This window comes from Rhynchophorus ferrugineus, unplaced genomic scaffold (assembly GCF_030347505.1).
Source record: "Rhynchophorus ferrugineus isolate W39M unplaced genomic scaffold, kcgeb_rfMv2 rfM9, whole genome shotgun sequence".
NCBI lineage: Eukaryota > Metazoa > Arthropoda > Insecta > Coleoptera > Curculionidae > Rhynchophorus > Rhynchophorus ferrugineus.
In genome coordinates, this window is record NW_027472588.1 from 30094756 (window position 1) to 30111192 (window position 16437).

The 16437-nt window shown below is 35.4% G+C and overlaps 1 protein-coding gene and 1 long non-coding RNA gene across 2 annotated transcripts in view; one reads left to right on the forward strand and one right to left on the reverse strand.

The window, feature by feature from the left end:
* The first annotated feature begins 4337 nt into the window (after positions 1-4337).
* LOC143203164 (protein NYNRIN-like) lies at positions 4338-5133 on the forward strand. The gene is made up of 2 exons (XM_076415300.1): positions 4338-4388; positions 4651-5133. The coding sequence occupies exons 1-2, from the start codon at positions 4338-4340 to the stop codon at positions 5131-5133; spliced, it is 534 nt and encodes a 177-aa protein (XP_076271415.1).
* A 3602-nt stretch (positions 5134-8735) lies between these two features.
* Positions 8736-16437, reverse strand: part of LOC143202709 (uncharacterized) — a 55287-nt gene continuing 47585 nt past the window's right edge. The window contains exon 4 of the long non-coding RNA XR_013007217.1: positions 8736-9130. This is a non-coding gene — a long non-coding RNA (uncharacterized LOC143202709). The remainder of the gene's footprint in view (positions 9131-16437) is intronic.

Sequence of the window (16437 nt, forward strand, 5' to 3'; positions counted from 1 at the left end):
CTGTGCAGTCCACTCGGATGACTGTCGCTTGGACTTCCGAGTGAAATGATGGTGCTATGTTTCATCCATTGTCACATATCGGCGCAAAAACTCGGGTTTATTACACTTGATGATCTTCAAATACTGACAAAGTGAGCTCGCGCGGCACCCACTTTGCACAGAGCTTTCTCATACCAAAATATTAGTAAATGATATGATGTACACGTTTAGTAGATATCTTTAAATTGTCTGCTATTTCATTCAATTTCAATTTACGGTCATTCAAAATCATTTTGTGGGTTTTTTAAATGATTTCGTCGGTCACAACCTCTTTTGGGCGTTCACTGCGTTGACTGTCTTCGGTGCTCATTTCACTACGTTTAAACTTAGCATACCAATCCTTGATGGTTGATTTTCCTGGGGCAGTGTCCGGAGACTGACTCAGCATCAAGCCAAGTTTTTGCTTGTCAGGCCGGGGATTTTTCAATTGACCTGCTATACACACAGACCTGTAAAAATACATATAGTGTATATAGTATTGGAGAGTGAGACAGTATTTTTAGGTTAATTTTACCCTTACATTATTTCTTGTTTTTCTACATGTTACATTCTAACATTATTATTTGTAATTTAATAGAGAAAATTAGAGCCATAAAATACGAAACAATACGTGTTTAAGATATGAATTATTAGTAAAGTGTTATAATTTAGTAAAAGTTATGTGTAGATTGCTGTAGAACAACAAAAATAATTTTTGTTAAATAAATATAATAGAGTGAGAGAGGCTAATACCTATGCACCAATTTGGGATTATTAAGAAACATCCAACAATTGACCAGGTCTATAAAATAATTGATGTAATTGGAAAAGTTTTTGAAAGTAAATAGGTATATTGAGCTGCATACTTAGATGTAGCACGAGTCATAGATAAGGTATGCCATGACGGACTTGAAACTGAACTAATGAAATCTTACATTACAGCCAGAAGGTTTAGAATCAAGCAAAAGGAAGCCTCCTTTACAATTAAGAAGCCAGTGGTACCAAAAGGAAGTGTACTGGGGCCTATCCTTTACCCATTCTATAAATATATGTTAATACATGGTCTGAAAATTCCCGGGCTTAACAAAAATATGCGTTTTAAAATTGTCTTTATTCATCGACGTAATCTCCATCAAGAGCTACACAATCATTATAGTGTCCTTCTAACATTTCAATACCACTTTTGTAGAACGATTTATATTTTGCCTCAAAATAGGCCTATCACCAGTTGCTGTCCATTCAGATGGTAATGGTTTTGATTACGGAGTGAAATGATGGATCCATGTTTCATCCATTGTGACATCTCAATACAAAAATTCCAATTTGTTACGTTTAAACGTGGCCAAACACAGCTTAAAATCATCAACATTTCTTGTTTTTGGCCAGTAGTGAGCAACGCAGCTCCCATATTGAACAGATGTTTCTCATAGTCAAATGCTCATTCAATATAAAACCAACACGTTTTTTTGATGTATTTAAGATATTAACCAACTCACGCAACTTAATTTTTCAATCATTTAAAACGATTTTTTAATATATTCTGGGGTTACTACCTCATTTCGACGTCCACTGCGTTCTACATCATCGATCGGTGTCCCTACGATCACGTTTACAGTCAAGAAACTAACGTTTTATTGTTGTTTCTGATGGAGAGGAGTCCTTATAACACTTTTTAAGCCATTGCTTCGCTCGAATGGTATTTTTCCCAATAAGAAGCAGTGTTAAAATAAAATACGAAATTATATTTGATCCATTTATTTGGAAATAAGAGAAGAAGTATCACTCTTAGCACAATAACTCAGATATTCGTCCAGTAGAGTATCATGAAACTTTCTTTTGAAAGCTAGTACTAACTGAAAAGCGGTGTATGTGTCCCGTCTTAGACAACCAGCCATACTGTACAACGCGCAAGGCCCAAAAATAAAACCGACAACACCGAAGGGTATTTCTTCTTCTTATACTTTACACTAGCCTTTTGTCAACTGGTGTTATTGGCACCATCGCATTCGGCCAGGTATAAATTCAAATTGCAACCCTTGGAAACCCTCATTCTCATTTTTCCCGCCGTTAGAAGAAGTACCCTCGTGTCGTGTCGGATCAGTTTTTGTAAATAAAAAATACCACGTGGTCCTTGTTTCTACTAAGTTATTGTGTGAGTTTCATCGCATCAAAACCTACAAATTGGTGACCCTGACGTGATTGAAAAGCAAGGTAGGAGCATTTTCGTTTTTCTCAGTACTGTGCTAGTCCACGTGATTATCGACGCGACGCTAACCAGTTGCATTATTACACAAGAAAAGCCACAATAACCCAAGAAGGGAACACGGAGAAAGAAGCAGCAAAATTCACACCGTTGTACGGCGAAATGGCAGAACGAGAGCATTTCAAGATACAAGCGTTGATGAAAACAACGATGCACCCATTCGGAAACTATAACCCCGTAAGGTATTTCGACATCGTCGAGAACACGTTCGCGTTACATGACATCACTTCCGATATTACAAAATACCGCTACGTGCTAGTAAATTTGGAACCTGATTTGGTGGATCTCGTGGGAGACATTCTGGATAACCCGCCGAAGACCGGGAAATACGAGGCTCTGAAGGATAGATTGATCAGCCTCCATTCGGATTCCGAAGACGTGCGCATATTGAAATTGTTGGAACCGTTTATATCCCAAGTACGAGCGATGCCGACGACGATGCCAACACCACAAGCGTATTCACAACCGGATAACAACAGCCAACGAATAAATGAACTCACGAGAACAATGCACGAACTACGGCAGGAACTGAAGGAAATAAAATCACAATTACAACAGTGTCAACACAATCCACGACGATATCAGAACAGACCCAGGTCCAGTAGACGCGGTCGGACACCACGAGGAAACGCGGATCAAACGATATGTTTCTACCATCAAAGATTTGGTTCCGAAGCGTATCGTTGCACACTCCCATGTAGTTGGAAACCACCGCGGAAGCAGTCGGAAAACTAAACACTCCGGCGCGTGTCGACGCAGCCGCTGTGGTTTTAAACGTAAACCTTTTTGCTGGCAACAAAACACCGATAAAAACATCTGGAGAGAAACGGATGACGTTGGATTTCAATTTAAGAAGGCCATTCATTTCGACGTTCATTATAGTTGACGTGGCTCAACTGATCGTGGGAAGCGATTTTATTTACAAGTTCAACTTACTACCAGATCTGTCAAACCAGCGACGCATCGACCGTATGACCAGTCTCATCTCCATCGGACAAATCTCGCAAGACGCACAGACTTCGACCATAAAAACCGTGAATGGCGAAGCCGATTTCAAGTGCTCGAACAACATGCGGAATGGATCGAGAATGGGATTCTTAGTCCATCCAAAAGCCCATATTCCAGCACGATCTTGCTATGAAAAAAGGACGGCAGCTGGCGAATATGTGACGATTACAGGAACTTATATAATACAACGATTCCGGATAAGTACCCAGTCCCTAACATTCAAGATTTCGCGCACAAACTCAACGGCTGTACAGTTTTTTCGACATTGGATCTTCAAAGAACATATTTCAACATTCCATTAGCCAAAAAGGACCGCGAGAAGACTGTGATAATCACGCCATTCAGTCTTTTCGAACTCAACGTAATGCCATTCGGACTATCAAATGCAGGACAGTCTCTGGGACGATTTATGGACAACATACTCCGGGAACTTGATTTCGCGTTTTGTCATATAGACGACATACTTATACTTGTGGCATCCAAGACCGAAGGGAAACATCGAGACCACCTGAACCAGCTGTTGGATAGAATGAAGCTCCACGGTTTGACACTGAAAACAGAACAATGCGTCCTAGGTAAAACATCAGTAGAATATCTCGGACACGAAGTTAACGCCAGCGACACCAAACCATTGAAGGATAGTCAAGTCATTCCAGGATTTCTCAAAGCCCCAAATAATCACAGAGCTCTAACGTTTCCTGGGTATGATCAATTATTACAGAATATTCATACCACATGCACCAGAACCGCAAGCATCATTTCACGCGCTCACGGCAGGCGCCAAAAAGAAAGACAAAAGGCCCGTAAAATGGGCTCCGCAAACAGAAGCCTCATTTGTAGAATGAAAACAACAACTCACCAAGGGAACCTTACTGGCACACCCAATGGAACAAACTAAACTTTTCCTTATCACCGACGCATCTGATTCAGCGTTGGGCACCGCATTAGAACAAATATCAAATGATAGCCGAAAACCACTTGGTTTTTTTCTAGAAAGATCTCGCAGACACAAGCCAGATACAGCACCTAAGACCGAGAAGTACTCGCGATGTACTGCTCCGTCAAGTTCTTTAAACACATGATCGAAGTCAGGGAGACGGTGATATTCACAGATCACAAACCGTTAACCTACGCTTTCGACCAAATCCAGATAAAACATCACCACGGCAGCGGAGACATTTAGATTTGATAGGACAATAGGACTGCAAATATCGCACGTGAACCAGAACAAGATACCGAATTACACAAACTGTTGCGAGAGCCAATGTCGCTGAGCGTTAAAATTACTCCGATTGGACAATACCGAAACAACAATATATTGCGACGTGTCGAATGCCACCATTAGACCATATATCCCGTAGACTTTCTGGAAGAAAATATTCGACTTCATTCATAACAACGCACACGGAAGTAGCGGCGCAGCCCTGAAGAGCATTGCCGACAAATTTATTTGGCTCGGTATGAACAAACAAATCAAGCACTGGTCCCGCAGTACACTACCATGCCAGCGATCGAAGATTGGCAGACACGTACGTAGAAAGTCTCTTCATATTGCCATACCGGATGAGAGATTTAGCCATGTTAACATTGACATTGTAGGACCGATGCCGACATCTCATGGTTATCGATACTGTCTTACAATGATCGACAAACTCACACGGTGGCCTGAAGCAACACCGATTAAGGACATACCAACAAACACCATAGTCGATGCATTCTTCGGAACATTGGTGGCCAAAGTTGGAACGTCAAAGAAGTTCGATGCACTCACCAAAATGATAGGAAGTCAGATCATCAGGACAACAAGCTACCATCCGGAGGGAAACGGATTGATCGAACGCTGACATAGAACATTGAAATCAGCTATAAAAGCGCATGAAACGAACGATTGGGTCAAGGTACTTTCCGTGATAATGTTGGGAATGAGAAACAGGTCCAAAGACATACAAATGTCAGCAGCTGAAATGACGTACGAGACAAGGCTACGATTACTCGGTGAGTATTTTACCGAGGAGGAACAACATTAAGATCGCAGAATTTTCCTTGAGAATCTTCGGGCCACTATGAGAAAAATCAGACCTCAAGGCACAGCATATCAAGCAGCGAATCTTCCACACAGGACGCTCCACGAATGCGTTAACGTTTTTGTCAGTCTACCGTGTCAAGAAACCATTAGAACAACCATATGAAGTTCCGTATAAGATAATAAACCTAATTAATGAATACTGTTACAGGATAAACATCAACGGCAAAGACACACACATAAACATAGACCGACTGAAGCCTGCATTCATAGAGCCTGAAGAAACTAACAACAGGGAATCGGAATCATACATTAGAACATATCCAGGACCCAAAACAAAGCTCGTCACATTCGCTAGCGCCATCTAGGTCGCTAGGGGGGGAATGATGTGACGGCTTAGACAACCAGCCATACTGTACAACGCGCAAAGCCCAAAAATAAAACCGACAACACCGAAGGGTATTTCTTCTTCTTATACTTCACACTGGCCGTTTGTCAATTGGTGTAATTGGTGTAATTAGTCAGGTATAAATTCAAAATATATTCCTTGGAAACATTCTTTCTCATTTTTCCCGCCGTTAGAAGAAGTACCCTTGTGTCGTGTCGGACAGATTTTGTAAATATGTATGTTTGTAAAGAGTACCACGTGGTCCTTGTTTCTACTAAGTTATTGTGTGGGTTTCATCGCATCCAAACCACACAAATGTGTGGCGACCGCTACGACCTTTTAGGCCACGACGCATTCAGCTACAACAAGTTCAAAGGTTGGCAACGCCGGTGGATTGTTACCATGCAGTTCCAGGCTATAAAAGACCATCACGACGACGTCTCGCTCTCTTCTCTTTTCTCCACCCCTTGTAACAGTACCACTTCCACAGCGCTACCGCACTTCCTTCACCTTAACCTAATATCTTGTGAATTCTCCTGTCGACCAAATGTATCATTCAATGTTAAAATAAACAAGTTTTATTCAAGCAGTGTTTTTAGTTCTCGTGGAAATTCCTTCCAAAAATAGTAGTGAGTGTTTGGACAAACAATCGCATCGACAGCCACACATTTTGACCGACCGATCTACCGACCGACCTGACGAACATTCCTACAAATGCAATAAAACTAGCGTCATCTATGTGTTAGGCCCGGGACTTTTTAGCCTATGTGTTAATACACCACAAATAGAAAATATCACTTGGTAGATGGCTACATTTGCCACTGATACTGTGATGTATTACATGATTATACTGTGACAAATCTAGAAAGTAAAAAATAACGAAAGTAAATCTGTGCATGTACAGTTCACGTTTCATTAGAACACCCAAGCACCAATAATAATAAATAAAACAATCATTCCATATAGCAACAACGTTACACATTACTTGAAATGAATCTTGATGCAAAACTTCACTGGAAGAAATATGTAAAAAAGAAAAGGTAAGAACTAGAGTTGAATCATAGGAAAATGTATTGGTTAATTGGAACAAAATCACAGTTACAAGTACTTATTAAATTGCTATTTTACAAGGAAATATTGAAATCTAACGGAATTTAATTATGAGATGTTTTGCGAAAACTAATATAAATACAATTCTAGCTTTTTATAGATATACAATTACAGTTTTCTTTCTTAATTTTTTTTGTTTTGCTGCTGCTGCTACTGCATTAAATTTGAGGATATGGCACTCGCTAATCCGGCAGCCGTTATTAGGCACGACGATCCGGCGAAATAACAGATAGTGAAACTATGTTAACTATTGATTCGGGGGTACTTGAGTTAAGACACGACTGGATACTATCGCAAGGGGGTAAAAGTTATGACTGTAGCGATGGATGAGGTCGTTTCAGCCTTGGAAAAAAGGGAGGTTAGCGGTGACACGGCGCTAAGCTCCAAGCATATCGACCAGCTCGCGAACAAGCGCGTTTTCAGAAAAACTTGAGCTAAGTTGATTGTGAAATGATTGAGATATAAAATGCTTGATTTCTGTTAGTTTGAGTGAGAGTTTCCCTATGAATTTGATTATGTCTGACAAACCATGGAGCGATTAAGATTTTTCTGAAGAGCTTATTTTAGAAAACTTGAAGCCATTTCACCTGGTTGGACGTAACAAACTTGAAGTAGATATTAGATCCGTAGAGAAGTAATGATCATCAAATTTTGTATTTGAACATTTTGTAAAATAACCTTTTGATGGAGATGGGAAGTCTGCTAGAAGGGCAGATCAGAGAAAATAGCAGGTTTGCTATCCCCGAACCTTTCTGGATTGGTTCCGAGACTTGGAGATGCCAACCGAACCATCGGTCTTTTATCCAGCCACGGAAATGTGTCGATCTTAATTTGCGAGACGTGCAGTGCGTGACGCTTCTTATGGAAAATGATGGCCTAAGTTTTCAGAGGATATATTGCGCCACATCTCCGGAATTGGTGCATGCTCACTCTGCTGCATAGAATAAGAATAGAAAAGAATAAACTATATGAAACTGTATTGTCTTTTTTTTCTAATAGCGGTCCATTATTTTTGAGTCGATCGGTACGGTGGATCAGATCAAAACAACAAAAAAATATAGACTATTGAGATTTTGTGTTACATTAATAATTTTATAGTAATAATCATTAAATTGTTGTATTACTCTTGGTAGTCTAACATACATTGGTTTTAAAATATGGAAGAACAAGCGTAATTGCAGAACGTAAGGTTAAATTTTTAAAAGTAATAAAATCCAAATATCATCAATTTTATTTATAGTGGGAATTTTAGCTGCCAAATTTATAGCACATCATTTTCAACGACCTGGAATAGGTATCAACATAAGCCAAAATTTTATGATAACAAGAACGGAGAAGAAAATGATTCTTGTTGTGTCCATCAAGAATAGTAGCAAAACTGCATAGCAACTGGTAATAATTAGCAATTTATTTTAAACATAATATATATTAGTAATGCTTTAAATTAGTAAAGAATGTGAAATTCAGAGAATCAGAGAGGAAGAAATTAGACAGCATTTTGCTAAGATATAAGAACAGTGTACAGTGATGTCTTTTCTCATGTCTTTGAGCTTTGAACTTTAGTTTGGTATCATCCATTCGTTTTAGGCTAGTAAATGTACAATATGTTAATCGAAAGTTGGAGGTAGTTAATTCAGTTTGTAGATCAAAAATAGTAACGATAATATTCGGAGATTTTTAGGAAAATTTTACCGCTTTCGTAAATAGTGGCTTTTTCGTTTGGTTTTAACTATATTGGCTGTGCTTGATCTATATATATATATATATATATATATATATATATATATATATATATATATATATATATATATATATATATATATATATATATATAGGAATTCCTCCTTATATATAGTTTCAACATTAAATCAATTATTTATCATATTTGTATATTTTATTTTATAGAATTGCTGGACCCATATTAATTTTATATTTGTTATTTCGTTTTATTCAATAATTTTTTAAACAAAATGTGTTATGAACCTATTTACCTGCTTAATATATTCGACATTAAATATAATAATCGCGATAAAAAATAACTAAATAAAGCTGTATATACGCATGCGCCAAACTCGAATTATTCTTTGTTTTAAAATTAAATGGAGCTAATATGCGCATGCGCCAAATCCGGAGATGTTGCGGAGTAATGCATCCTGGTTCTCAGGGGGTGGATTTACAACCTCCAGAATTTTAACCACTTGATTGCATGATCGAGCTGTTTCTGTAAACGTTCTTGAATTTTATCCTCAAACCTGGAAGCCGTGAAGAAAGCAGTGTCGTTAGCACAAAACGCGACGTCAATGTGCTCTTCTCGGTAGATCTGAAATAAAGAGGTTAAATAAAGCTGGGGCCAGCGGCGAACATTGAAGTACGCCAGCGTCGATTTGCCTGTAAAGATCTGTCCGATAAATATCATTCGATGAGAGCGGTTAGGTCTTCTTGGAGGTATAACCGCATACATTTTTCGATTAAACAGTCGTGGCAGACCTTGTCGAAGCCTTCGGTTAGATCCAGGAGGATTGCTCCAAGCTTTTTACGTTGGTCAAGAAGGTGACGGATGTGTTTGGCCAGACGGATAGCCTTATAGACGGATGAAAAGTGAGCGCGAAAAGCGAATTGTTCGTCAAGAATGATGTTGTTTCCCTTTGTGAAAGAGTTGAGAGCGTAGAGTATTGCTGTATCTATCGGTAAGCTTCGAAATGTTACTAAGAAGGCTGATGGACCTATACTCAGCTGCAGATTATTTTGCTCCTTTCTTGGGAATAACCGCTATATGTGCGTGTTTCCGAGGCGCCGGGAAATGTTACAGCTTCATAATGGAGTTAATGATGTTTTCCAGTTCCGCGATCTGCTTATGCGGGTATAATAGGGTTTTGGTTTGAAGTTTGCCGATCATAGTCTGTAGAGACCTTGGAGACACGAGATGGTTGAGAAGAAAGGCTTAAGTAATTTAATTTAATTTTAATTTGGGATCCACAAACTGATGTATTTATATTGAATTCGTCTTGTTTGTGTATAGATGCAACTCAACAAAACTATATTATTATACTAATGTATAAAGTAAGATTGCAATAAACAATATAATAAAAAGAATATTGGAAAGCATCATACATTACCTAAGGTTGGTACCGTGTAGGGTGTTACTTAAAGGTAATCGATGGTTACGGTACGTTGTTCAAAAATCCCGTATTTGCAATCCAAATATCCATATTTACCTGATTAAAATGCAAGCACATACTTAATTAGTTATTTATATTTTGTTAAAATTACATTGCCTTTATATTTATAGTTATGATATATTTCAAAATTAGTATTGATATTCAAAATCAATTTGAACTTATTTTTCATTTAACTTTTAATGCATTCATTTTGAACCTGTAAAATCATCCTGTCACTCTTGAAGTCAGAAAATGTATGTTCAAAAAGATATACCAATTAGACACCTGTTTATTATAGTAAGAGATTAATCGAAATATTTCTGTGGATATGATAAAAATTATGTTACTTTTAGTTAAATTATATAAGAAAGTCGTTTCATTTAAATTGATATTTACCAGAATGAACCGCGATTTGATATTATTTACTTCGTTAATGTATGAAATAACCGCAATTTAAACGTTTCGATACAAACAGTAACAAGAAAAAAGTTATAGCAAGTTTAGCTTGTAAAGGATGAAACGTTGACAGTGCTGTAATATTTTCATAGAACTAGTTACATCGAATAAACAAATATTACCTAACGAGGTGACAAAAACATAGAATTATTACGGTGTTGCCAACAACTCTAAAAAATAATATAGGATCATTCAAATACGATTACTAGTAATTACTTAAAAGCAAATATTGTGATAGTAGTAGTTGTTCCACAGTATACAACTGCTAGAAAAATATACATATAATTTATTATTTATATATATATATATATATATATATATATATATATATATATATATATATATATATATATATATATATATATATATATTACAATTGGTGAATTTTTTTACATCTTACATTAGATATGCTTAGGATGAACTTAATTTACAAATTAATTTATTACTATTGTTCTGATGTACTTGTATGAATACACAAGCAAGAGCTGCGGCTGTCGCAATAGTAGGAGGACCGTCCTGTCACCATAACCACTACGCCAGCGAAAGCGGCTCCAACGCAAAATTGATATGGACAGATTTCGAGTTACTGAGCTGTATTTTTCAAACCATTTGTGAATATCATTGACTATCAATTGTACTTTCTCTACAAAATCGTCTCTAAATGGAGATGCATCTTTTAACATAATGACTCTGTCGTTCAAATGTTCTAAGTATTATTTCTCTCCTATCTGTGTTGTCCGGTAGCTTCCACGTTGCTGTGATTTAGCTTCGTGCATCCATTTGATTTCGAGGCCATCGTGCAGCTCTTCGTTGATTTCGTAGCGATAAGCATTGGTAATTAATCGTAGAACTTTAATTTGTGTACGTTGAATTACATTACAGAGTACAACCTCATATTTGCATCCTTTAGGTCCAAACCTTATGATTGACTGATAACCCAATCTCTTTGATTTTCGATCAAGTTGAGAGCTAGTCTGCTCTGCTTTTTGTCTAAAATGATGTTCCCAGTTTAATCTACCATCGAGATATATTCAGATTATTGATTGATTGTGCTTGAGGAATCGGGCATCTGTCAAGTGATATAATTAGGTTTTTGTCATTTCGCCGCAACGTAAAATTAACATGCATAGATTTGGAGCTATTAAGTTGTATTTTCCAGTCTCTAGTCCGTTTGAACCTCTTATTGACCGCTACTTGTACTTTTTCTACAGCGTTAAACTGAGGTAAATTTTTTTGCCATAATAACTGTTATCGGTAAATATTTCAAGAACTGCTTCTTTTGTTATTGGGATATCAGTAGGACAAAGCAGATTCAGGTGTGGTCCCAAAATTACCTTGGAATGGAATACCAACCAACATATAGCAACCAATCTTTCATTACTTTTGAAATATTGTTGAGTAACGAAAAATATTTCTCTGCCATAGTGTTTGTTTTTTAATATCCTAGATTATTAGTTCTCAACTTGTGTTTTTTTGGATGGGCAACACTAAAAATGGCGGATAATTCAAATTTTAAAGTAAAATTTGGACACTCTACAAAAGCAAATATTAAGAATAAATATAAAATGGTGATATATGTCTTTATTATAAATATATGTATCATAATAAAATTATATTTCAATATTTATTAACAGAATGGAACACATCCAATATAATGTTAAATTGAGGTGATTTAAATATTACGATATAAACAGGAATTACCAGAAAAAAGCTATGACTAATTTAATTGGCAAAATATTGTCAATACTGCTAGAAATTTCCTAGAAAAGTAATACCTAACAATCAAGACTAAACTTATGTATATATATATATATATATATATATATATATATATATATATATATATATATATATATATATATATATATATATATATTAAATTGAGAACCTAATGCCTAACAAATAAATGTTTTTCTATTAGTTTTTGTCTTGAAAAGTGAAATGTTTGTTTAGAAGGGCTAACATATATTCCATGGATATATATTCCAAAAAAAATCTGCTCAATTTGTGTCACCATGTGTGAATTTTCTGTATCTACGTAAACTGTTATTTAAACAACAGTCAATTATACAGCATCTTATTTTCGATATATTTTTATTGATCATGTTGGTTTCGTAGGAATGTTCGTCTGGTCAGCGTTGGCAACCTTTGAACCTGCTGTAGGTGAATGCGTGGTGGCCTAAAGGGTTGTAGTGGTCGCTATAGTTTCCTTTTTAATTATTTGCTCTTTTAAATTTTCATACTTTGTAAATGACTTCATCAAATAAGTTATCTCTTTTCTATATAATCTTTAATAGTTTTATATTGAATTTCTTGTTGCTTTGTTTCTAATCCTATCCACCTTTGTTAGCCTTCTCACTTTTCTAAGATTTTTAATTTCCACTGATAAGGTTTTGTTTTTATCTCTTTTACATCTCTTTCTACATATGCTTGTTTGGTTTTTTTTGTGTTTTATCCTCTGTTTAGTCCTGTCTTTTCGATCTGACATATTTATATTATTTCATTCAGAAATATCATGATGGCTTAAACTTCCGCCTTGTTTTAGTCCTGCTTGAGTTCTGGTTTAATACAACATTTTTACAAACAAAAATGCTGTTTAAAAAAAATAAATGTATAGGACAAATTATATATTTCTTGAATTGCTCTTACTGCTTTATTACTCCTCTTTGTTCCTACATCTACTCTTACTTCAAATCTTCAAATCTTCATCAAATGTCAATAATTTCCAAGTCTATGAATGGAATATTTGACTTTTCAATATTTCATATTTTTTCTCTTACATTTTATTAATGTTGCTCTTTTTCTATCTTGTATATTTCTTAGTTTTCAGTTCTGTTTTCGCTTAAGTACCTTTTTTCTATTGTTTTATTTCTATTTAGAAACATATGGACAAAGATGGACAGAGAGATGGACAAAATAATATGAGCACGTGTAATAGAGAGTACAATGGAATGTTGTTTTATTCTTGTAAATCTTCACTCTGGTCTAAAACTCCCCATAAAGGGTAAATTATGGTTAATTCTGGCCTTGTGTGGGCCAAATAAGATATTTGTTGACATTCTGATGCTCCTCCATTCAACATTGAACTTCTTTGTTTGTGTGCAATTATCTTGGAATATGGCAGTGTTTGTCAGCAATATACAAGTCAATAAGAACTTCGTCACTGAGGATGTCGAGATATTCATTCGTAGTAATCTGATCAGTGAATGAGAGGACGAGCTACAGATGGCAAAAAGATATCGATATATGAAAAAATATAAAAAACCATTTGATTATTTTTAATAAACCTCTAAAATAGGTATTTAATTTTAAAGGTTTAATAGATTTTGTACTTAATTTTAAATAGTTATTAAAATTTTCACTACTTTTTAAAATATTTAGAGAATATCGATATTTTTTTGGACTGACATGCAATACTTTTATTTTTCCTTAAAAATATCGATATGTCTCTTGTAAAATATCGATATATATTTTTCTCCGATATATCTTTCTGGTGAAATTGAAGATTTTTCGCCTAAATTGATAATGAGCGATGAGGCTCAATTTCTTCTCAGTGGCCACGCCAATAAACAGAACAGTCGGTTTTGGGGAACACAGAATCCTCAATTAATTCATGAAACATCATTGCATCCACTAAAAACAAATATATGGTGTGGTATTCATGCTGGAAACATCATTGGTTCCTATTTTTTTAAAATTACTAAGGTGTTGCAGTTACTGTTACTGCTGAACGGTACCAAGACATGATTCGAAATTTTCTTGTGCCTGAAATGGAAGAGCAAGGATTACAGGACATGTGATTTCAGCAAGATGGGCCCACAGCACACCCAGCTCGTTCAACAATTCAATTATTGAAGTGGCGTATATTTTTCTCCGATATATCGATATTTTTTTCGACGATCAACACCCCTAGGACCAGCTGGATACCATAATATTGTCGTCTAAATCATAACGGAACCTCCATTCCTAACGGAAATCATAGAATCACTGCCGTTCCATGAATGTTAGTTTTGTGGAGCTCCCACCGTACTGTTACCACACGTTTTACCAAAGATTCTTGAAAGAATTTAAACAACTTGCTAAAAATATTAAATACGGAATTAGGAACAACCTATCAGTAGTCACAAAATATATGTCATTAAATTAGTGGTGAGAAAGAAATAGAGGAAAAAACGATTGCGGTTTTCTTTGAAAATACTCATTTCTATATATTTCCACTCAGCGAAAAAACCACGACCGTGTTAAGCCGTCAGTCATTACCACAGAGTATGTTTAAAGTTTTGGTTTTAATTTTACTTAATCGTCGCTGTTTCTCAACTGATAATAACAGCGTCGCTTATATTAAATACCGGCCAAATATCAAATTCTCGTTTTCTTACTCACTTCGAGAAAGTCAATAAAGAGCCGGTAAAAATAGCGTCGCGGTATGTCATAAGAAATAATTGTTTTAAATGGATTTTGAACGGTCCGGCTACGATTTTGTTTTTAATTATTATCAACGTAAATAGATAATTAATTGTTGGGTAATTTATTTTGATTGGGACAAGTTTGTTCTAAATTTTGATTGTTTTAAATTACCGGTTAAATAGTTTTTTGTGTTAATGTAATTTGTTTTACTATTTGTAACAAATGCATTAAATATTCCTTCCAATACAACTGCTAATATCAAAATCTATAATGTCAGTATCTCGCAATGTTTTTTTTTTTATTATGGCATATCAAAAATAGTAACTCTGCTCCTGTACCACTCAAACCACCCCTGTTTCCAGCATGAAAAACAATATATGTGTAATTAATTATTATAATTAATAATTATTGTGAAATATTATGATCTAATCAAATGTTATTCTAATTTTTAGCTTTTGTGTGATATGGCCCAATATTACTTTTTAAATCCAATCCATTTTGATATCCATGTCTCGCCTAGATACACAAATTGAATTAATAAATTTTCTTCATTTTTATCTTTTTTTTTAATTATATTATTTTAAAAATGGAATTTATGTCTGAAATTTCCATTCCACAAAGAGGTCTGTGGGTATCTTTACACCATTTAAATACTATGTATCATTCAAATCCTTCAAAGAGCTGTATATCCCTAAGTTTTATGTGGGTATTTTTCAAATCAACAGATTTTCTGTTTCACTGTTTTAATCACTGTTTTTATACATTTCATAAAACTGATCTCGAATAGAGCCAACATCAAGGTGATCTTGATTCGTCACCTGCTTCTTATATGGATGCTTTCTTAGTATCAGTATCTATAGTATAACGTGAAGCAAAAGTCTCTTTGCCATATTGACAGCCTATAACTTGGCTCAAAAGATAAGTAAGTTTGGTTTTCATAAAAAGTTTATTTTTATAATGTTATTTCAAAAATTATATATCAGTATGTTTTAAAAAATTTAAATTGCGCTATTCCCAAAGTTTATTAAAGTATAACTATAGTAGATTTCAGAAAATAATTGGAAAAAACTTGTTAGAAATTTTCAACACATTGTTTGAAGCAATCTATTCAGTAGTTACCAAATATAATATAACTACGGTATTACTGGAAATCTTCTATTAATACGCGTTGAATGGCTTTCAAGAACTGAATTGAATTTGAATCTTCAAAGGTGATATATTGATTATAGCGACCCTCCAACTTTTCGATACCATTTTTATAGTACTATTTTTCTTGTGCTTTCAAAATAGGCATCAGGTTCGACGAAAATTTCTTCCCAACGAGTTTGAGGTCTAACAAGAGCAAATAGTCGCTGGGCGTCAGGTCTGGGGAATACGGTGGATGAGGAAGCAGTTCAAAGCCCAATTCATGTAGTTTTGACACGGTGCATTGTCTTGGTGAAGCAGCTCTTTCTTTTTCCTCAAATGTGGCCGTTTTTAGGCGATTTCGTCCTTCAAATGCTAATAACGCAATAACGCTATGTAATAGGCGCTGTTGATGGTCCTTCCTTTTTCAAGGTAGTCTATGAAAATTATTCCATTTGCATCCTAAAATACAGACGCCATA